Genomic DNA, 23,147 nt, shown 5'->3' on the forward strand with positions numbered 1-23,147 from the left:
CAATCACTTAGCAGCAGAAATGTTGGCTCGACTAAGGTCGTAAGTCGAGGACTACCTGTATATATGCTACATTGGAAAGCCGAGTGAATTCTTGTTTGGCATAAGTATATTTGAAACTAGTAAAATGCCCTTAACAAAACATACTACAACCCTGTGGATTGAGGGGGTGGGGGCGTGTAGCGGGGGAATTCATTCTCCATTTACAAGAGTGCTGCTTTATTCTCCCTCCCAGCTCCTGGGATTCAGCTCACAACAGAAAAAGGGGATGGATGCCCTTGTGACTTTCCTTCAGGAGCCGATGAGATGTTTTTAGTATATAACCCAGTGGTGGGTTTCAGCCAGTTGGCACCACTTCAGGAGAACCGGTTGTTAACTTTCTGAGCAGTTTGACAAACTGGTTGTTGGAAGAAATCATTAGGGCAGAGAACCGTTGTTAAAATTACTTGAATCCCACCACTGATATAACCACACAAATGCATATAACACAAAGAAAGGACTACTGTAACAGGACTCCCTAGTTTCTGTGACAGTTTTCTTCCTTGTGCCGTCCGTCTTGTAAACTCGGGGATTTTTCTTTTCCCCACCTTGTATATGTATACATTTGAACTAGGCTGTGGTGTTTCTCTGTGTCGTATATATGTGTGAATGTGGGTATGTGCATAATGCTTATCTTTTGAGAGCTGAATGCAATGAAATTTCATTTTAATGTATGCTGATAAGTGTACATTTAAAATGATGATAAATAATTCCATCCTAGTCCTATCCTATCCCATCCCATCCCATCCCATCCCATCCCATCCCATCCCATCCCATCCCATCCCATCCCATCCCATCCCATCCCATCCCATCCCATCCCATCCTATTCTATTCTATTCTATTCTATTCTATTCTATTCTATTCTATTCTATTCTATTCTATTCTATTCTATTCTATTCTATTCCTGATTGGTAGTTGTATGCTTATACATTAACCAACTCAACTTTATTTTTATTTGTTTTGCTATGAATAAGGAGTAGAGGTGAGGGGAATTCTGTAACTGCAAGTCCCATGGCAACTCAAGACATTTTCCTGCTTGGTCTCGGCTTGCAAGATTGAAGCCCAAACATCACTTCTACAAGCCTGAAACAAACTTGTAACATGGTCCCTCTACCTTTACAGGTGGTCATCGACATACAACCACAATTGAGCCCAACATTTGCTAACTGCTAAGCGAGGCAATGAAATGGGTTTGGCCTCATTTTACGACCTTCTTGCCACAGTTGTTAAGTGAATCACTGCGGTTGTTAAGTTAGTAATACGCCGTTAAGTAAATCTGGCTTCCCCATTGCCTTTACTGGTCAGAAGGTCACAAAAGATGATCTTATCAGTCTGGGACATAAATATGAATCAGTTGACAAGCCTCCAAATTTTGATCATGTGACCGTGGGGATGCTGCAACGGTCATATGTGTGAAAAAGTCAATATTTCTTTTTTCAGAGACATTGTAACTTTGAAAGGTCACTAAATGAACCATTGTAAGTTGAGGACTACCTGTTCGGGCAAACAAGTTTTTAAATATCCTCAAAAATAACCTGCAAATTTAGCCTCATTTTTCCCATCCAGATAATGGGCCTGCAATGCAAGCTGAGTATTAGAATGGTGAAGACTTGTGTGTCACGGATGACATCTCTGAATTCCCAATCATAAGGGAAGAGTAGGGAAAAGGACCAATTTTGACACTTTTAAAGTCAGGTCCCAAAGGTGCTTTTTCAAAAGTCAACCGGACTTTCTGGTTTTTCTTTGAAGACGTTTCGCATCTCATCCAAGAAGCTTCTTCTGTTCAGTATATGTTTTTCCTGCAGATGGAGAAAAAAAAAAGAATCAGATGTTAGCCAGGGCTCTCCTTGATCCTGGTACCCACACAATTCTTGGATGAGAAACGAAATGTCTTCAAAGAAAAACCCGAAAGTCCCGTTGCCTCTAGATAAAGCATCTTTGGGACAACCATGGTAGTTTCTGAGATTTATGGAAATTAAAATCCTATTTAGCTGGAGGACAATGGCGCGTGAATGTGAGCTACATGATATCCAGTTGGCTGACAGATGACTTAAAAGATGTCCAGCATTAGCTTGCCAAGTTGCTATTGTTTTGTTTTGTTTTTTTTGCCATGAAAATGGTTCACTTCTGTGACACTCAAATCATCTTGCGAGCAGTAGGCTGACTTAGCTTTGGTTAAAAACAGTAGGATCACAATAGACCAGGATTTAGTATTGGGGCTGCCATAAAGAAGAAGGGGTCAACTTATTTTCCAAAACACCAGAAAGTAAGACAGGAAACAATGGATGGAAACTAATCAAGGAGAGAAGGAACCTGGAACTGAAGAGAAACTTCCTAACAGTGAGGACAATCAATCAGTGGAACAGCGTTGTCTTCACAAGTTGTGTGTGCTTCATCACTGGAAGTTTTTAAGAAGAGACTGGACAGTAACTTGTCTGGAATAGTATAAGGTCTCCTGTTTGAGCAGGGGGTTGGAATAGAAGACCTCCAAGGTCCCTTCCAGCTCTATTCCGATTGACTGAACAAATGATTTGTTCAAATCACCCTAGAAATTAAAATAATCAGACAATAAAACACTTGCATAACTTGGTGAAAATATTTGGCCCCTTGACCTGTGTGAGGTGTTAGCATTCCTAATTTAAACAAAATTCATCTGCATCTTTGGAAACAACTGGGGTGATCAGAGCACGCCATGGGGCGTCACAGAAAGGAGGCCTGCGTATTATTTCAAAATATAGGCAAGAGGATTAGATTCACTATCAGATTATTTGGGGCCAGTTTATTTCCCAGTTCATTTTATAATGATCACTCCCCCCCCACCTCCTCCTCAAGGATAACAAAAGCTGGTTGCTAAAAGCTTAAAAGTCTCTTAGTCATTCCTCCCCTTGGGCACTTATTTGTCAAATAAAAGATTTTTTATTTTTTTTTGGTGTGCGATTCCCACTTTCACTGCACTCTCCCACCACAAGAAACTCATGTTTCTACTATCCTGATACTTTGGGACTCAATCTGTTTTCTCCATCATAACCTCAGCTTTCCCCGCAATTAATTTTCTTTCTTTTCCTTTTTCTTTTCTTTTCTTTTTTTTTTTTTTAAACTTGGTCACAAGATAATTCCTGACGCCAGAAAGTCTGGAGGTCATATGAGTAGCAAATTGAGGAACAAGGCGGCACTAAGTCCGTACAAGTTTTGCCTCCCCCAATGATGGGAAGCGGGCGGTGGGGGGGGAGAGGGAGGAGAGAGAGAGAGGGAGAGAGATGTAAAAACCTTGGGAAACGTTATAGCTTTTAAAACGGATGGAAGCTTAGGCGAAAAAGAGGAAGGCAGAAAAGTGGGGGGGGGAATCTGGCTGTGTCCTATGGTTCTAAGGATCTGGCGCCCTTCTCTGCTCCATCCCTGCACCCGCTTAATCATTATTTTAATGCAAAAGGAAAGGGGAAGATGCGATCGACGTATCTTTTGAACAGAGCTGGACTTCATTGAATGGGAAGCGGCGTGCGGGGGGGGGGGCAGAAAGGGAGGGAGGGAGGGAAGCGGCGTTTGATGGCTTGGCCCCGCCCCTCTTCGCCATCCGAGCTTCCTCATTCCTTTGATGTCCTTCGCTATGTGGTGTCCGCCGGAGCCAATAGAAACCTGTTCTGGCTCTTGAAAGCCGTCTTGCGAACGTTCCATTCCAACCTTTTCGCTGTCATCGGAGGGGAGGGGCGCTCCGGCCTCATTTGCATAAAGAGGAGGGGCCGGCGCCCGATAAGACAAAAAGCGGCGCTGTCAGCGCTGGAGCTTCGCCGGGCCAAAAGTGTCTTTCGAGCGGATCCTCGGAGTAGTAGAAGAAGGAGAAGAAGATCTCGGCGGAAAAAAAAAAAAAAGCTTGTGGTTTGATTGTTTTTTTTTCCTCCCCTCCGGCTCGTTGGCCCGTCTTCATTTCCTCGCCTGCAAACCCACCACCCCGTCCTTCCTTTCCCCCCACCCACCCACCCACCCCGGTCCTCTTTCCCCCCCCCTTCAATCCAACATGAAAGCGATCAGCCCGGTGCGGTCGGTCAGGAGCTGCTACGAAGCCGTGTGTTGCGTGTCGGATCAGAGCCTCGCCATCGCCCGGGGCAGCAGTAACAAGAGCCCGGCTTTGGAGGAACCCATGAGCATCCTCTACGACATGAACGATTGCTACTCCAAGCTGCGGGAGTTGGTGCCGGGCATTCCGCAAGGCAGTAAAGTCAGCCAGGTGGAAATCTTGCAACACGTCATCGATTACATCTTCGATCTCCAGATCGTGCTGGAGGAGCAGGCGAAGAAGGGGCAGGATCCCTCGAGCGAGGCTTCTCTGCTCTCTTTAAAAGTAAGTTGGAGGGAATCCTGACAAGGGCTGGCAGGGAAGAGCCACGCAGCGTAAGGGAGAGTGGAGTGGAGCTGGGGGGACTTTTAGTGCCTTAATGGTAAATGTGCTCCAGATTCCCCCATCCCTCGACTTCTCTCCTTTTTTTTCCCCCACTACCCATCGCGCTTCCTCTTAGAACTACAACACCCATCGTCCTCGGGAGGATGGAGAAGGAGTAGTAGTGCAGCGTGGGGTCGCCCACTTCTCGCTCACGCCGTCAGATGACAGCGCAAACGGCTTCTGGCAGCCCTTTGCGCCGGTCTCCCATGCGCGCCACTGGGTCATCGTGAGCCGCTTCTTTGGTGGAGGAGACGCGGGGGGGGGCAAAGGTTCATTATCCCGGGCTTGTCCCGGAACAAAAGCCCTAAGGAATTTATTTAGGCGAAGCGGGGGGAGGGAAGGCGCTGAGGATTTCCACTGCCCGCCTAAATTTGAGCGTGTCCACTGATGTCCGTTTCCTTGAAGTTATTATTTTTTTTAAAGTTCTATTAGAAGTTTTAACCGAGCGTTCAGGCTTGTCTTGGGGTGGGGAGATGTGGAAATGAGGGAGCCACTCGCGCAATCCATCCAAAACTGGATTTTAAAAAAATTGGCTTTAGAAAAAGTAGATCCCGAGAAGGAGGGGAAGGTTACAAGAACCACAAATCTGGCGTTTGTCATCTTGAGCTTCAAATTTTTAGCAAAAACAAAATTGGAAATAGACCTGAAATCCAGCCTTAACTTGAGAATAAGACTCGTTCAGAGTTGACTACTTGGCTTGTGTTTTTCCTTGGTAGGAAGCCCCGTTACTAAAATAAAATAAAATAAAATAAAATCGAGAGGGGTTTTCAAACAAACTGGCCTATGTCACCCCACTTTGCAGGATCTTTTTACAGTCCTTCAAAAATGGGTTAATTGATATGTATCTTTTAAAATTGTTTTTAATGTTTGTATCTATGTTTTTTACTTTGGCTGTACACCCGCCCTGAGTCCTTCTGGAGAAGGGTGGTCTATAAATTTGATAAATAAATAAATAAATAAATAAATAAATAAATAAATAAATGTGAGTAAAAATAAGGATTTGGAAATAATTGGTTCCCATTCAACCGGTGGGTTGATCCAGTAGAGAAGACCTCAAGAATCCCAGATCCTGTTTCAAAAGCCTATAGCAAATCCTGTGCTTGTTGGCAGAGGGGGTGGGAGGGTTAGTAATGGAGAAATAAAAAGAAATACACCTACAGGTCTGGACATCGATCATTTTGAAGAACTGTATTTAAAAGTTTATAGTCAACCGTTTCTTCTCTTCTTCTCCAAAGGCAGCTGAACTTGCATCGGAACTGTGCTCAAAGGAGGAACGAACCCTTTGCCACCACTAAAAAGGCTGAAACAGGTACAGGCAACTTGAGTTAGACCACCTACTACCCTCTCAACCCCTGCTCCTCCCTTTAAGCCACCAAAACCTCTTGGAAAAGCCTACAAAAAGGAAGCGAAGCCTTGTTTTAAGGGCTTTGCTGGCTTAGAAAAAACTAGGTTACCCACAGTAGCCTTATATGACTCCTCTCAGGCTAAGAGAATGCGTCTTTTATGCCCCTTGTTCCCGTTGCCAATTCTGCAGCAGCTTGGGCTGTGTTTTTTTTCTTTTTTTTTTCCTTTTCTCTTTTTTGCCTGTAAATGGAGTCATTATTTTTACAATGTCATTCTTTTAATAGCTTTAAGTCTCTGCAGCTGCTTAAACAGCCCTGTTGAAATGAGTGAATCAAGAGGCACTCCTCTCTCTCTCTCTTCCCCCCCTCTCTCTTTCCCTCCCTCTCTCTCTCTCCTCTTCTCCCCTCCTCCCCTTTTGGTAGTCAAGAAGACACAGCTCTACAGTTTTTCCCCTCTCTGGCTGGAATCTGTAATTTTAGTTCCATCTGCAGAGAGTTCCGAAAGAGAAGAAGCTCTTGCCTTTTGCCCCTCCCGCTTCCCCTCCCCTCCCTTTCCTTTTGGTTGTTTTGGTGCCAATTAGCCAGCCCCCAGCTTGGCTGATTCCTTATCAGCTGGAGGTACATAAAAAGTTTCCTTCCAGGCGCCAGGCTGTCTGCAGACCTGCCTCTGATCTGTTGCTCAAACTGACAAGAGCTTTTCTTTTTTTTCCCCCACCCATTCAGGCTGCAGGTGTGGGATCCTGACACTGGGTTCTCTCCAGCGAAAGAAAAGGGGGAGGAAAAAAAAAGAAAGAAGGAGGAAAAAAAAATAAAAGACCTTGACTGGAGAAAGAATCAGCTTGTTCCGAAACTGGGCATCTTCCCCTAAATGGACTGGACTGGACTTCCCTTCCCTCACTGCCTTTATCTTCCAGATAAACTCTGGAACGAGATCACCCCAAGGCAGATTTCTGGACTGGGGCTTCCAATAACAACTTAAAAAAAAAAAAACCTTCTGTGTTACTTTTTATCTTCCATCAGCCTGAAAAGGAGAAGAAACTGCAGGCCAGGAGTTGGGGGTGCTGGAGGCGGGGAGTGGGGAGAAAAGCAACTTGCCTTTTATTGTCAAATTACTCATTGGATTTTGCTGCATTGCACAAGAAGGAACTTGGTATCCTAAAGCAGTTTTTTTGACAAAAGGTAGAAGAAAGGAGGTGGGGGGGAATCCCTCTTTGAGCCACCAGATTTGTACTGCACATTGTTCGGGTTGAAGAGAGCTTAAAAAGAATATGTGTGGACTTCATACTTTCTCAGAGTTTGCAATGCTTTGGTGTAAGAGATCTATTGAGAGAGAGCTGTTTTTTGCTCTTTTTTTCCTAAAAGAAATGAAGCAAAAAAAATAATAATAATGCAGATAACGCAGCTTGTTTGTATATTTTGGATTATAGTTTTTTAACTTCAGTTTGGGGGGGGTGGGGCGGGAAGGGATGTTAAGACTATGAAAACTGAACTCACTGGAGGTTGGTTGAGCCTCATGAGTTAAATTGTTGAACTCTATAATAGAGATGACCATATGTACCTTTTTTTTTTGGCAGGAAGGTGAATTTCTGTTTCCGAGAATTGTACTTGCTTTGTGTAAAAAAAAAAAAAAACAACAACCAAAAAAACTTTTTATAAAAGTTTCTTAATAAATTTTAAACTTTTTTTTTAAATTCCTTGGAAATTTTTATAGGGTTTTTTTTTTTGGTCTTGGGAGGGAGGAGAGACTAACTTAACATCCGTGGACGCCATCCAAATACAGTTTGATCACATGTTTAAGTCCCTATTTTAATGTGGGACAATTATTTAGTTCTGGATGCTGAAGAAGAGATCTTCCAAAGACCCATAATCGCTGTAAATTGTAACTTCCTGGAATAATTATAATTCCATTGGCAGTTATTTTTAGAAAAACTAATTTAACCCCCACATTTAAAATATTAGCCTTAAAATCGGGAGGCAGCCAATCTGAGAAAAGATTTAGATCAGCTTCTGCTTGCTGATTGCAGTAAAACGGGTCCTCAAACTTGGCAGCTTTAAGACTTGTGGACTTCAACTCCCAGAATTCTTCAGCCAGCTATGGTATGCTGGCTGGAGAATTCTGGGAGTTGAAGTCCACAAGTCTTAAAGCTGCCAAGTTTGAAGACCTCTGCGATAAAAGAAAGATGCTTTAGCAAGAAGGATCACTTTGTGTTACTAGGGTATTAGTCTAAAATTCCTGATTGCCAAACAGAGCTTCTTGCAAACTTAAGTTGGCAAATATGCCACTGCTTTAATATTAGAAAATGGCATAATCTCTCCAGGGAAAGTGCTGAAAATTTGTCAACAATATTGAGCAACAAATCTATCTGGATTTAAAAGTTGAGCAGGGGATTTATGTTACTAAGATTCCCACCTTCCATCCCCCAGTCTATCCTGTGTTGCTAATGGAAGGCAGATTGATACCCCCAGAAGTTAGAAGTGCTGTGTGACAAATTTGGAAATTGCCTTGTCGTTTCTGGTGGGGCGGGGGGGGGGGGGGAATGTTTATGGTATGATGTGCAACCCAGCTTTGTTGGACTGCAGTGAAACAAGCCTATATAATACTAAACTCGCTTGGAGATTTGGCTTCACTACCGTGTAGTTTTTCAGTCTTCAGGTAGTCGTCGGACCTTAACCCATCTTGCAGATTTCTACAGGTAGTCCTCAACTTATGACCCCAATTGAGCCCATAATTCATGTTGTAAAGTGAGAAATTTGTTACCTCACTTCTTGCCGCATTTGTTAAGTGAATCAACTGCGGTTGTTAAATTAGTTAATATGCTTGTTAAGTGAATCTGGTTTCCCCATTGTCAGAAGGTCGCAATGACCCTGGGACACTGCAACGGTCATAAATAGGAGTCAGTTGCCAAGCATCTGGAATTTTATTCACATGACCGTGGGGGGATGCTGCAACGGTCATAAGTGTGAAAAATGGTTCATACGTCCACTTTTTTCAATGCTGTTGTAACTGATCACTCACTAAACGAACTGTTGTAGGTTGAGGACTATCTGTATATTGTTTGAAATAGGTCGGTACCCAGAACCTGGATCCGTAAGCTTCCAGAGAAAAGGAGAGGTATAAATGTTAATAAATTAATATTGTGTGATATGATCCGTGGAACTGGGCCATATATATAGGTAGAGAAGTAGCCGTTACACTTAAAATGTTGTGTTATGAAGTTGTGTTACAAAGTGTGCTAATATTCAACAAGTCTTTCTTAAATGGTAATGCCACCATGCATATACTTCTGGTTTGTTTGTTTTTTTCTTCATCCTCTTGTAAACTGAGAGCAGGAATACGCTTATACGATGCTTAAAGTTGATGGTGCAGTAGGATGGCCCAGGCTGATGACAGGATGTCGCCTACCAAGTTGCATTTAAAGCAGGTGCACCTAGGATAAAGTTACGGTCTGTTACGGGAACCCAGACAATTAGGGTTTACTCGATAAAAGGAGCTTCATGTGATGGATGAACAGGCAATGCTTAGCATTACTTCTTTTAAATATCAATTATTTGAGTACCTACTACAGTAGCTGAAGGGTTCTGCATATATTAGGCTGCAAAAATAAGTTGAAGGTGCCCAAAGACAATCTAATAATTTCCATTTACTTTTGGTGTTTGGCCAGGACTTGTTAAAAACTATATTGAGTGCAAATAGTTTTGGTGTGATAAACCAGTTGCCAAGGATCCTAAAATGCCCTATGGTGAAAGTGAACTACAGATCCTGGCTTAAAAACATCTTGGAGAATGGTAAAAACCCAGCAAGGATGCCATACTGTTTCTATTTTTAAATTTGCCCCCAAATTGATTTAGAGCACTTCGCAAAACATGTGGACCTCAGCACTCGTGTTGTTCTTATGCTGGCTGGGGAACTCTGGGAGTTGAAGTCTTAAAAAGTTGTCACGTTTTGGAGACCCCGGTTTCGAGGACAAACATTTTACTCTGCAATATGAAACTATCCAATGCTACATTGGTTGTTTTTATAATGGGAATACTGAAATGTGACGTGTAGGCATTCCCAGAAAGCTGTTTTCTGCAGGGAAAGAATTTATGCATACAATAGTTCAAAGATATTTGGCAATGTTAGGAGAGGAAAAGGAGGCTGAACACCTCCAGCCTCACATCTGCCAATATAACTGATTGATTTACAGCAGTATCTCTCGCCACTTTTAAGACTCAAAAATGGACTACAACTCCCAGAATTCCCCAGCCTGCAAGAGTTGGCTGGGGAATTCTGGGAGTTGAAGTCCTCACATCTGAAAGCTGCTGTGGTTGGAAAAATGCTGTCCTAGGGAGATACGCTATTAAGGAGAGAAAAGGCATGAGACGTTGCAGTTTAATAGAAATTATGCTAGGACTTTAAGACAAGGACAGAATTAAAGCATGGCTGGTTGGGGAATCCTGGGAGTTGAAGTCCAGAGGTCTTTTAAAGTTGCCAAGATTAAGAAACACTGGCCTACAGACACCAACCTATATGATAATACCTCTTCCAGCATTCACACCAGTTTCAGGCATGAGACTCCACAACGAAGCCAGACAAAATGTTTTAAAGTTGCTGTCTCAAGGCATATGATTTATGCAGTCAGGTTGTCCTTTTTCTTCTTTCCAAATCCTCAAGCTGTTATTTATGTTTTGATGTACTGCCAGTTCTCTTGTATCACAGGGTAAAGGTCAGATATGTTAACCAGCCTTGCTGACAATCTTTGCTTAGCCCCTTCCTTTGAATCTCTGTTCTGCTAACATTCAGTTAATAGTCACCCCGGAACCTACCGTGTTTCCCCGAAAATAAGACCCTGTCTTATATTTTTTGAACCCCGAAACAAGTGCTTGGCCTTATTTTTGGGGAGGTCTTATTATTTTGGGGTGCGTGGGGGAAACAGAGGGGACCGGCTGTGCATGCATTTAAATATTTTTGGGGAGGGCTTATTTTCGGGGGGGGGCTTATTTTAGTGCATGCGCTCAAAAGCCCGATTGGGTTTATTATCAGGGGATGTCTTATTTTAGGGGAAATAGGGTAGTTGATTCCTGCTTTAGCTTCACTGGAGATTGTGTGCTCAAAACTAGTTTGTAGCAGTAACAGCAGACAACCATATTGTGGTTTGTTTGGGCTTCTCTTAGGAGGTTGCATGAAATTAAAAGTCAGCCTCCTTGTCACATCTAATTAGTATCTGGCTGTGATAGTAAAAAAAAAAAAACATCCTTAACCAGACCAGTTTCAATCCTAGCAGTTGTATTCACACATTTTTAACTTCAGTATTTTAAACAGATTAATGTACTGTGTGAGGCCAGATTACTTCAATAAATTTATTCCTGAGTTGTGTAATTTAGAAAATTGGATTAATTCAGTAACCAGATTTAAGCGTGTTATGAAAATCAACCTATTGAGGAAGCCGATTATTCAATTGACCCATCAACCAATCCATTGCTTTATATTTTTATTTCAAGTAAATTTACACTTAAGGAATTAGGGAAATATTGTTAAACCATTCTTGGACTTGAACAGAATTGGGATTGTCCTTCTTAAAGAATGTCAGGAGTCAGTTCAGATCCTTCTTTCCCTTCGACCTTGAGATAGATCCCATTGGCTTAATTTTTCAATCCATCGTTGAGACAAGCTGAAAAAAAATAAAAATAAAAATGCTGATTCTTGTGCAGCCAAAGAATAAATTCTAAATCTCCCAAGAAAAGATGAAGAAAGAAAAGGTTAATAAGCTTACAATGCTACAAGTTTGCAAGACTGCTATATATTAATACGGAAGGGGATAGGACTGTGATAAAATAGGTTCTCAATGGGTGGTCACAGACTCTTAAGCCATTGGAGAGGAGAATGAGTCCTCTCCATTCAACAGATATCTTGAGGGTACAAAGTTTAGGATTGCAGAACTGCAGATGCTGACCAGGTGGCAGCATAGATAGAATATATTTTATTTCTTTGCTGCCCTCTATTGATTATCCACAGTTTTGCAGCTTAGATATAGTAGTTGGAGACAGTTGGGCAAAGTTGCCCTTGGGTACGCCTGGAACTTCTACAGGAACAAGCCTTGAGGGCTATTTATTTTATAAATAAAAAACAAACTCGTCGAGTTTATTATAAATAAACCCGACTCACTCATCAAGTGACTATATAAAATATTATATATAATATTTTATACAGTAAACATCCTGGCTTGATTCGGTGGTGGAGGCAGACAGTTCCACCCACACTTCCCCCAAACGGAGGCGTGAACATCGTCATTTGTTTCCCGGGCGCAGATGTTTGTAACTTTGAACTCTTGTCTTCCTGTCATCAGTCGGATGCCTGCTGGGGTAGAGAGGGAACATTCGCCTCCAATCTCTGCTCATAACAGGTGAATGGAGAAAACCTAATCTCTGTGGCAGCCCACCCCCAGAAGCAAAGGACATGCCACAAGAAGATGGCATGCATTCCCTGCCCCCCCCCCCTTCAGAGAGAATAGTACAACCAACTTCGTTGAAGTCAATGAAGGACTGAATCGTCTTATTCCTCACCCAGAATTATGGTGCATTTCCGCCATCCTTTGGCTCAAGGCCAGAAATTTCACATATCATAGCGAGCCATATGATTGGTGTCTTGTAAATCAAGCTTTTATGGCTTAGCATATTACATGAACCTAACTAAGGGGTGATTGATTTATTTCATCAGCTGAGATTAAGGAAACTTGCTCTCCTCCCTTTTTATTCCACTTTTTCTAAGATTAGTAAATCTTGCTTTTGCCTAGGTAGGAGTTGCCACCTTCTCTAGTAACAGAGTTGGAAGGGACCTTGGAGGTGATCTAGTCCAACCCCCTGCTCATGCAGGAGACCTGTACTAGAGATTCAAACCGCCAAACTGCTACAAGTTTACACGTGGCTTAATGTACCCCAGGAATGAAAGCCCACAGCATTTCCTATAAAAAAAAGAGTGTAGATCTAGTTAACATTTTCATATGCTAATTTATACATCTGAAACACAACTATATTTTATAACAATGACTTATTCTTCCAGATGTGTTGATACATCTAGAATTCTCAGCAGTGGTCATGCTGGCTGGGAAATTCTGGAAGATAGAATGGCTGGGGAATTCTGGACATGGGATGCTAAGTCCTCACAACCAGAAATGACCATAGTTGAGAAATGATACTTCAAAGAGAAATGTAGACTACTCATGCCAGACAACCACCAAGTATCTTGTGAATTGTCTCCCAATTTTGTTGTTGTTAGTTGCAAAGTTGTATCCATTGTGACCTCATGGACAACGTTCCTCCAGGTCTTCCTGTCCTCTACCATCCTCTGGAGTCCACTTAAACTCACGCCTACTGCTTCAGTGACTCCATCCAGCCACATCCTTCTCTGCCGTCCCCTTCGTCTTTTGCCCTCAGTCGTTCCCAGCATTAGGCTCTTCTCCAGTGAGTCCTTCCTTCTCATTAGGTTGCCAAAGTATTTGAGTTTCATCTTTTGGATCTGGCCTTCTAAAGAACAGTCAGGGTTGATCTCCTCTAGGACTGACCGGTTTGATCGCCTTGGAATCCAAGGGACTCGCAGGAGTCTTCTCCAGCACCATAGTTCAAAGGCTTCAATTCTTTGGCGCTCAGCCTTTCTTATGGTCCAACTTTCACAGCCAGACATTGCAACTGAGAAAACCATAGCCTTGACTATACGCACTTTGTTACCAGATTTGTTACCAGTTGCTAAATGTAGAGAGATCTTGCTAGGAAGTCTTTCAAATGGAGGGAAACCTTCACAAGGAGGATGGACTTCTGGGAGGCCTTCACATAAGGTCACAACTCATAGATGATCATCCTTCAGGTCACATGGCTCTTGGAGATTACAGCTGCAGAAGAAATGTTGTAGACAGCAACTTTGGGGTACATGTAATCATTGACAAGTTGTTTTGTGTTTGCTTCTGAAACAGAGCTGCAGTCTGAAACAGAGCTGCAGTCCCATATAATAAAGTAAGGTTCTTTGAATAAGCGATACTGCCTGAATGGATATATAATTCTAAGCGAAAAAGCAAACTACATTATGACTTAACGCGATGAGATCTCTGCCACAGTCGATTCACTTAAAACGTTATCCCTTAGGCTTTTTCGGTGGGATCTTCAGAACCCAAAGTTCTCGACCTGCTTTTAAACATTTTGCTCGCCCAGAAGGGGAAAAAAAGCTAGCACATCTTGAACATTTTATGCTTTGTTCAAGAAATTCCCTCCTCATGACAAAAATGGACTATGATTAAGCTGGGGCAGAAAATGGGGCCTGTCCCTTGGCAAAGGAGGATAGTTAGCAGATATGAAGATGACTCTTCCTGAGGTGATTCACAATTCAAATTTGGCAATTTTTTGTTCATCAGTATGATTCAGCGGTGTTTCTCTTCAGGACAAGCTACTTTAGAGAAATCTAGATGAGGGTTCAGGTAGTCAGTTCAAATAACACCAGCAGGACAGGATGAGGTCAATGACAATGATATGTTATTTATTTTTATTTATATATATCCTGCCTTTATTACTTTACAAATAACTCAAGGTGGCAGACATATCCAGCACACCTTCCTCCTGTTTTCCCCACAGCAGCAAACCTGTGAGATGGATCAGACTGAAAGATAATGACTGGCCCAGGTGTCTTTCATGGCTAAGGTGGGACTTGAATTTATGTGTATCCAGCTTTCTAGCCTGATGCCTTAAACCCCAGCTCAGTGTTTCTCAACCTTAGTAGCTTGAAGATGGGTGGACTTCAACTCCAAGAATCCCCCAGCCAGCGCTACTATTGCAACGCTCTCTACATGGGGCTCCCCTTGAGGTGCGCTCGGAGGCTCCAACTGGCACAGAGTGCGGCCGCGCAGGTGGTTATGGGAGTGACGTGGAGTTCCCATGTAACACCTCTCCTGCGCGAGCTGCACTGACTCCCGGTGGTCTTCCGGGTGTGCTTCAAGGTTCTGGTTATCACCTTTAAAGCGCTCCATGGCTTAGGACCTGGTTATTTATGGGACCACCTGCTACCACCAATAGCCTCCCACCAGCCAGTACGCTCCCATAGAGAGGGGCTCCTCCAGGTGTTGTCGGCCAAACAATGTCGGCTGTCGGCCCCTAAGGGGAGAGCCTTCTCTGTGGGGGCACCTACTATCTGGAACGAGCTCCCCCCGGAGATACGGAGAATCCCGAATCTGCGCACCTTCCGCCACGCGCTTAAGACTCTTCTATTTCATCAAGCTGGCCTGGCCTAAATCTTCCCCCTTTTAATGTGGAAATTTTAAATTTGTTTTAATTATAGGGTTATGGGTAAGGCATTTTAAATTGGGGAGCCATTTTGGATTTAATTTTGTTTTAAATGTATTTTAATGTTTATATTGTATGTTTTTTAATCTTGGCTGTTCACCGCCCCGAGTCCTTCGGGAGAGGGGGCGGTATAAAAATTTAATAAATATAATATATATAATATATACTGGCTGGGGGATTCTGGGAGTTGAAGTCCACCCATCTTCAAGCTTCCAAGGTTGAGAAACACTGCCCTAGATCAAACTGGCTCCTGCGGACCAGATAGAAGCAATTCAAGATAGCTACTGCTTCAAAATTTGGTGGGTTCATCCACTATATTAGTGATGGCGAACCTTTTCAGCACCAAGTGTCCAAACCGCAACGCGCATGCATGTGCGTGCATATGCACATGCCAGAGCACCGGAAACCTGAAGACAAGCTGGCCAGCACGCACATGCCTGTTTTTTGGCCAGTTTTGGTTGTTTTTCAGGCCGTTTTCAGGCTGCTTTGGGGGCCATTTTCAGGCCTTTTTTTGGGCTGTTTTGGGGACCATTTTCAGGCCATTTTTCTGGCTGTTTTCAGGCTGTTTTTCAGGCCAAAAATGGCCCCAAAAGCAGCCAGAAAACGGCCCCAAAATGGCCTGTTTTTTGGCCGTTTTTTTGGCCGTTTTCCAGCGCTCCAGCGCCTGCTAAGACCAGCTGGCTGTAGCACATATGCATGCCGGAAACCAGAAGAGCAGCTAGCGAAGGCGCACGTTCCTACAGAGAGGGCTTTCCATGTCACCTCTGGCACACATTCCGTAGGTTCGCCATCACGGCACTATATGATCCTACAGGTGATTTGAAACATAATTTGTGGAACAAACTATAAGCACTGTCCATTTGATGGCTGAGAGATTGGACAATTTTCTTCTGGCAAGTATGTTAATTTTCTCAGGGTTAATATGTTGGAAACTTCATGGACGTTGAGGCATGGACATGCTCAAAGTAGGAGAAATTTTCATTTTCTTGTTGACCCCTCTCTCAAAAAACAAAAGACTTTCTGATGCCCTCTCATCTCTCTCTCCCAAGTAGCAGGCTATATAGGGCAGTGTTTCTCAACCTCAAGAACATTACGAGGTGTGGACTTCAGCTCCCAGAATTCCCCAGACAGCTGTGCTGGCTGGGAAATTCTGGGGGTTGAAGTCCACACAGAGGTTGAGAAACACCATTATAAGGTATAGGTGTTTCTTTCTCCAGGCATCTCTGAGCCAATATTCTGGAGAAGAAATTTGAACTTAGGCAACAGGTTACATAATACGATGGTTGAAGATGCATCTTGAACTATAGCCATAAGTAGCCTCCCCCTAGACATAAACCATCCTTTTCAAATTACAAAGGCTTTGTTCATAAATTATTTGAATGAAAACCAAATAAATAACTTTATGGCTTAGAGACAGGCATGAACCCCTCCATAATGGCAAAGACGGCTCTATATAAGTAAAGGTAAAGGTTCCCCTTGCACATGTGTGCTAGTCGTTCCCGACTCTAGGGGGCGGTGCTCATCTCCGTTTCAAAGCCAAAGAGCCAGCGCTGTCCGAAGACAACTGTGGTCATGTGGCCGGCATGACTCAATGCCAAAGGTGCACGGAACGCTGTTACCTTCCCACCAAAGGTGGTCTCTATTTTTTCTACTTGCATTTTTACGTGCTTTTGAACTGCTATGTTGGCAGAAGCTGAGACAAGTAACGGGAGCCCACTCTGTTAAGCGGCACTAGGGATTCGAACCGCTGAACTGCCAACCTTTCAATCGACAAGCTCAGCATCTTAGCCACTGAACCACCACGTCCCTTTATGTATGTATGTATAGCTCTATGTAGGAGGGACTTAACCCTAGAAGCAATACGGTAGTTTCTTCCATGAGCAATCAAGTTTCTGGGTCATTTAGAAGAAGAAAGGGTAGGACGGATGTTTATCACAGGTGTATGCATAAGAGAGAGAGAGAGAACTGGCCTGATTTGTTTTTAAAAGTAGAATGAGGGACTGATCCTATCTACATGGCTAACCAAGCCATTCTTTGCTCACAAAAAAAAAAAAAAATCCACTCAAAAATGCTTATCTGGAAGTAGAGCCAGAACCCCAACGGACCAATAGAACTGACCTTTCCTAAGTCCATAACTCATCTTTTTCCCCATAAGTAAAAATTAGATTTCTGCACCTGGAATATTCATGTGAGAATCCTTCTCCCTGGAGCAAGGCCAGCATCATCAGGTGCTAAGAAGGCAAGACCTGCATGTTCCAGCAAGAGCTCCATTGCTGACTTCTAGAATCTCCTGGCCCTCTTGGCTTCTCTCTGTTCAACTGACGTCTAGGGGTAAGCAATGATGCCTAAAGCAGCGATAAGTAATCTGCCACCCTGCAGACATGTATCACCCATAGTTTAGTTTCTGAAGCCCTTGGCAGGCAATTCTTCTGACCTTTGGCAAGAGTGATAGGCCTCTTTCCCATCAACTATTGTTGGGCAGAGAGAAATGAAGGAGTAACTCCATCCACTTTGGACTCTTCTTCTTTTTTTTTTTAATTAATTTTTTTTATTAGTAGTTCAAAATTAAAAACATTGGACATAGATATGACATCACTGGTCCCAAGCATCTTCCAACACTTTAAGTTAATACATAATATACTAATGATAATATAATAATATATTCCTTACACCTTATTCGTTATTTAAACATAGTATAATAATAGTAATTTATACCTTATTCCTATGCTATTATATATATCTATACCTACATATACCTATCCTTGGGCTCTTCTTGTCTTGCCCACCCCTTGCTTCATATCAAGAGTGGGCTTCAAAAATTTTAGCAAGGAGTTCTCTGCCAGGTTGCTGGGTGGGCGTGGCCATGGTGGGCGTGGCCATGTCGGCCACCTGCACTGCCGGGGGGGCATTTTTGCCCTCCCCGGGCTCTGGATGCTTTCCTCGAGCCTCTAGAAGGGCGAAAACAGCCTTCTCAGGTTCTGGAGGCCGGAAATGGGCCCGTTTCCGGCCGTCCTGAACTTCCGGTAGGCCTGTTTTTCACGCTCCCCAAGCCTCCACAGCAGAGGTGGGTTTCAGCAGGTTCGGACCAGTTCTGGAGAACCGGTAGTGGAAATTTTGAGTAGTTTGGAAAACCGGTAGTAAAAGTTCTGACTAGCCCTGCCCCCATCTATTCTCTGCCTCCCACGTCCCAGATGATCGGGAAGAAATGGGGATTTTGCAGTAACCTTCCCCTGGATTGGGGACGGAATGGAGATTTTACAGTATCCTTCTGCTGAAGTGGGGTGGGAATGGAGATTTTACAGTATCCTTCCCCTGCCATGCCCACCAAGCCACACCCACAGAACCGGTAGTAAAATTTTTTTGAAACCGACCACTGCTCCGCAGGTGCCCTGCACCTACCTGCATCCAAAACAGGCCATGTGGGAACTCCTGGGAGGGGAGGGGAGGGGTGGACGAGGCCAGCCAGGAATGGGATTTGGGAGGTTCTCTGAACTGTACAGAATCTTAGCTAGAGGTTCTGCCGAACCCCCAGCGGCCCACCCCTGCTTCATACCCACCCACCCAGTCGAGATGTGGTCTCTCTTACACAGAAACGGTTGCTCAAGACCCTGAGGCTAAGGAGAAGGAAGGGCAACTTCTGCTTATCTTCTCTGTTCTCTTCCTGGGTCCAGAAGGAAAAGGTAGAAGACAAGTCAAGCAAGGTGGCCCTGCTGGGTGAACCACTGGTCTAATCCAAAAAATGCCTCTTGCTCTGAAGGAATGTGGTTTGGCTGAAGGTATCTCCTTGACTGTTTCTGTGTTGCTTCAGTTTCCTGGCTTAAGTGAAGGTGAGTCAGTGACACAAATGCCTGGTTGGAACTAGAACCTCGAAGTCTTGACTGGTCTCCTGTCAGAACCAGAATGGCTGGTCCTGGAACAACCCTCCTCCCACAGAGCAACCTGCCATTATCTAGGAGACTAAATCCACCCACAGTGACTTCTAAATCACCTTCACCCCTGGAATAGATGACTTCCCCGACCTAGTGCCTCCACAAGTGTTGTACTCCCAGAATTTCCCAGTTAGTGTGGCTGTTGGTGAGAATTCAAAGAGTTGGAGTCCCTATATCTGAAGGACAGCCCATTTGGGGAAGACTATCATCTCATTGCTGGCTGCACATTCACACAGTATTCCTAACCAGATCTGTACAGCTGCCCTGGTACAGTTCAATTCGTGTTCACCTTGATATACATATATACATACATACTATATATGGAAAAAAAGGGATGCGGTGGCTCAGTGGCTAAGAGGCTGAGCTTGTCGAGTGAAAGGTCGGCAGTTCAGCGGTTCGAATCCCTAGTGCCGCATAACGGGGTGAGCTCCCGTTACTTGTCCCAGCTTCTGCCAACCTAGCATTTTGAAAGCACATAAAAAATGCAAGTAGAAAAATAGGGACCACCTTTGGTGGGAAAGTAACAGTGTTCTGTGCTCCTTTGGTGTTTAGTCATGCCGGCCACATGACCACAGAGACATCTTCGGACAGCGCTGGCTCTTCGGCTTTGAAACGGAGATGAGCACCGTCCCCTAGAGTCGAGAACAACTAGCACATATGTGCGAGGGGAACCTTTTCTTTTACTATATATGGAAAAGGTTTCCCTGTCAGTCATGTCCAAGTCTAGGACGTGGTGCTCATCTCCATTTCTTGGTCAAGGAAGCCAGTGTTGTCTGAACACACTTCTATGGTCATGTAGCCAGCATGACTATATGCCAAAGGCACATGGAACACTGTTACCTTCCCACCGAAGTGATACCTATTTATCTACTCGCATTTGCATGCTTTTGAACTGCTAGGTTGGCAGGAGCTGGAGCAAGTAACATCCTATTGTACAGATCTCAGGTCTCAAACCCAGCTGTCAGCTCTCCAGCTGACAAGCTTAGCGTCTTTAACTGCTGAACCATGCTGCCCCCGTATATACATACATATGTACATACATACATACATACATACATACATACATACATATTATATATATGGTTTTAACATTCTTAATATTGTAAGCCATGAGATGGGTGGCAAACAAATTTAATAAATATACAAAACTAAACAAAACAAAAACACCCATCCAGAAAAACAGCCGAATCGTTCCATGAGGCCTGTTGGGTAAATCCAATCTTTGTGTAGAAAGAAGCAGGGTAGGCGTGGGTAAGTATCTGTCAGCCCCACCAGCCCTATGGGACAGCCCCTTCCCCACTGTGTGGGTGGACAAAAAATGTGGGCCAGGAGGAAGGCAAGGTGCTTGGGTGTGTGAGATGCGAGTGCATCAGGCATCAGGGATGACGCAGAGAAGAGGCCCAGCCTGCCTCACACGTGTGGTGGGTGAAGATACAGCCACAGAGCTGGTTACTTTGATCTTCTACCTCTGAGGCAGCCTGGAAACAGAAAATGCCTTTCGCTGTATTTTATTTTGCACTGCGTTATGGATGAGGAGCCATGAAGCGTCCAAGTGGGTGGTTTCTTACAGATTTAACCCAGTTTCTCCATATCCTACATCCTCGCCAAGCTCCCTGTGGCACATTAAGGCAGCTGCTTCTTATTTTTTTTTTTGCAAAAATGGGAGCATTAGTGGGCAAATCATTTACACCTTCGTTTTGCACCCGGTACTCTTTAATCTGCAAAGGAAAATTAGTGCCCTGTCTTCACTTATTTTGGAGAGACAAAAATATTTTTATGGGTTTTCTTCTCTCTCCCCCCCCCCCACTTTTTTCTTGTTAGTGTGTGGTTTATTTATTCAATCAAACTTGTTGTTAGGCCTCTCCTGTATCCCTCTTGAGAAATAACAGCCTCAGACCTACATATCTGAATAAATAAAACTTTTGTTCATCCTGCTCTTCAGCCCAGGAGTAAGTCAAGTTTGTCATTTTGAAGCCCTGTATAGCTCTTGGTTTAATTCCAAAATATCTCTGCAAGAGATCAGTTCAGACCACTGGATGAAATGTTATCTGCCTCATCTCTGCAACCTGCTGTTTGGAGGAATGAGGGTGAGAGAATGAGAGGGAGTCAGAACAAAAGGGGGGGGGGAATCAATCATCCACACTATTTTGGTTTATTTTCATCCTATTTGTGTGTGTGTATTCTCTCTCTCTCTCTCTCTCTCTCTCTCTCTCTCTCTCTCTCTCTCTCTCTCTCTCTGTCTCTCTGTCTCTCTCCCTCCCTACCTGCTATCTGGCCTCTAATAGATTATCTTGGAAGCAATGTCTCAACACAACTAAAAGTTATATATTTTTTGTTTTATTATTTGTTGTTCTTACACTGGGCACTGATTCCTGTGAGTAGCTTTTGTACAGTACAGTATTAGGGATTCATCAAACAATTTGTTTGTTTGTTTGTTGTTATTTATTTATTTATTAAATTTATATACCACCCATCTTGCTGCTTAGGATGGCTCTGGGCAATTTGTCAAGATAGAGGCAGTCCAACATCAGAATACAGTATAGAAAGCTCTGTTTGATACAGGGCCTTAACTCTTAGCCAGCTTGCCACTTTCATCAAAGGTGCACTGAGAGGAAGCAAGGTGCTTGGGTGTTTGAAGTACAGGTAGTTCTCAACTTATGATCACAATTGAGGCCAAAATTTCTGTTGCTAAATGAAACATTTGAGTGAGTTTTGCCTTATTTTACGGCCTTTCTCACCACATTTGTTAAGTGAATCACTGCAGTTGATAAATTATTAACCTGGTTGTTAAGTGAATCTGATTTTCCCCATTGACTTTGCCGCGAAAGGGAATCACGTGACCTTGGGACACAGCACCGGTCATAAATACGAACCAGTTGCCAAGCATCTGAATTTTGATCATGGGGATGCTGTAACTGTGAAAATCAGTCCTAAGTCACATTTTTCAGTGCCGTTGTAACTTTGAACAGTCACTAAATGAACTCTTGCAAGTCAAGGACTACCTACACTAGTGCAACAGGCAGCAAAGAGTGACGCACAGAATGGATCCCTCCTCTTTGTGCACTTGTGATGGTGAAAATGGAAGAGACAAGCCACAAAGTTGTTTCCTATGGTCCTGTGCCTTTGAGACATCTCTGAGAGCATTGCCATAACTATGAAGAAGCACAACTTGAAGAGACTCCATGCTCTGAGCCAAGGAGCAATCAAAACCACAGATGAAAATCAAACATCTTTAAAATCTGAGAGTGAGCAATGGACTTTGGCCTGATAATCAATAACAGTGATTCAAGACCAATTGTTCTCCAGAAAGCCTTTCATGAGGAAGACCCCTTCCATGGCTGACCTCCTCTTCCATCTTGATGGAAGAAGTTCTCAGAAAAGAGAAGTTACCCTCGTTGCCAATTTTATTTGGGATATTCATATCCTGGTTTTCAATGCTCAGTAGCATCATGCGAAGGGCCTCGTCCTTCCATCCTTCTGCCCAACAACAATCCTTTGAGACCACTGAACTTCTGTGATTGAAGGTAGACTTTCCATCTGGGTTGTCCTGGTCCTAGTTCAGCAACTGAACCAACACACCATTGTGGTTCGTGGGATGAAATGTGGACCTACTCATTCCTGATTCAGGACATACATCAGGGGTATCCAAATTTGGCAAATGTGGACTTCAATTCCCAGAATTCCCCAGCCAGCACGGTTGGATGCCCTGACCTATATGCAGTGGGGCTTTTTAAATATCTACAAACCCAGATAAGGTTGTTGATATTGACTTGCACACTCTAATGATCCATCAACCTCTCATTAAAACCTTGCCCAGCCTTTCTGATTGGATTTGTTTGGGAAGGACATTTAGCCTCTTACTTCCTGATCGCTTACAAAATCTGTACAGGTACATCTCTCTTACGCCAGCTTTTTAAGTGTTAATGAATGTCAAGGTGGACTCAGCCTTCCATCCTTTCGAAGGTAGGTAAAATGAGGACCCAGTTTGTGGGGGCAATAAGCTGACTTTGTATTAAAAAGAACACCGCTTGGGGGGGGAGGCGAAAGCCCTACTAAGCAGGTATATACAAAAGTATGAAGGCTGTTGCTTAACGCATTGTA

General features: G+C 43.5%; 1 protein-coding gene across 1 annotated transcript; it reads left to right on the top strand.

Annotated features, from left to right (window-relative positions):
* The first annotated feature begins 3,948 nt into the window (after positions 1–3,948).
* On the top strand, positions 3,949–7,864 carry ID3 (inhibitor of DNA binding 3). Its single transcript, XM_070949677.1, has 3 exons — positions 3,949–4,372; positions 5,707–5,780; positions 6,538–7,864. Exons 1-2 carry the CDS (start codon positions 4,049–4,051, stop codon positions 5,764–5,766), a joined length of 384 nt encoding a protein of 127 aa, XP_070805778.1. The 5' UTR covers positions 3,949–4,048; the 3' UTR covers positions 5,767–5,780; positions 6,538–7,864.
* The last annotated feature ends 15,283 nt before the right edge of the window (positions 7,865–23,147 follow it).

The sequence above is a fragment of the Pituophis catenifer genome, unplaced genomic scaffold, assembly GCF_029215685.1.
Source record: "Pituophis catenifer annectens isolate HBS135680 unplaced genomic scaffold, rPitCat1.0.hap2 SCAF_9, whole genome shotgun sequence".
Taxonomy (NCBI): Eukaryota; Metazoa; Chordata; class Lepidosauria; order Squamata; family Colubridae; genus Pituophis; species Pituophis catenifer.

Bases quoted from the DNA above. Each gene is read 5' to 3' on its own strand.
- ID3 (XM_070949677.1), top strand. From the start codon at position 4,049: ATGAAAGCGATCAGCCCGGTGCGGTCGGTCAGGAGCTGCTACGAAGCC. The intron at 4,373-5,706 runs GTAAGTTGGAGG...TCTTCTCCAAAG, and splicing joins CTTCTCTGCTCTCTTTAAAA to GCAGCTGAACTTGCATCGGA.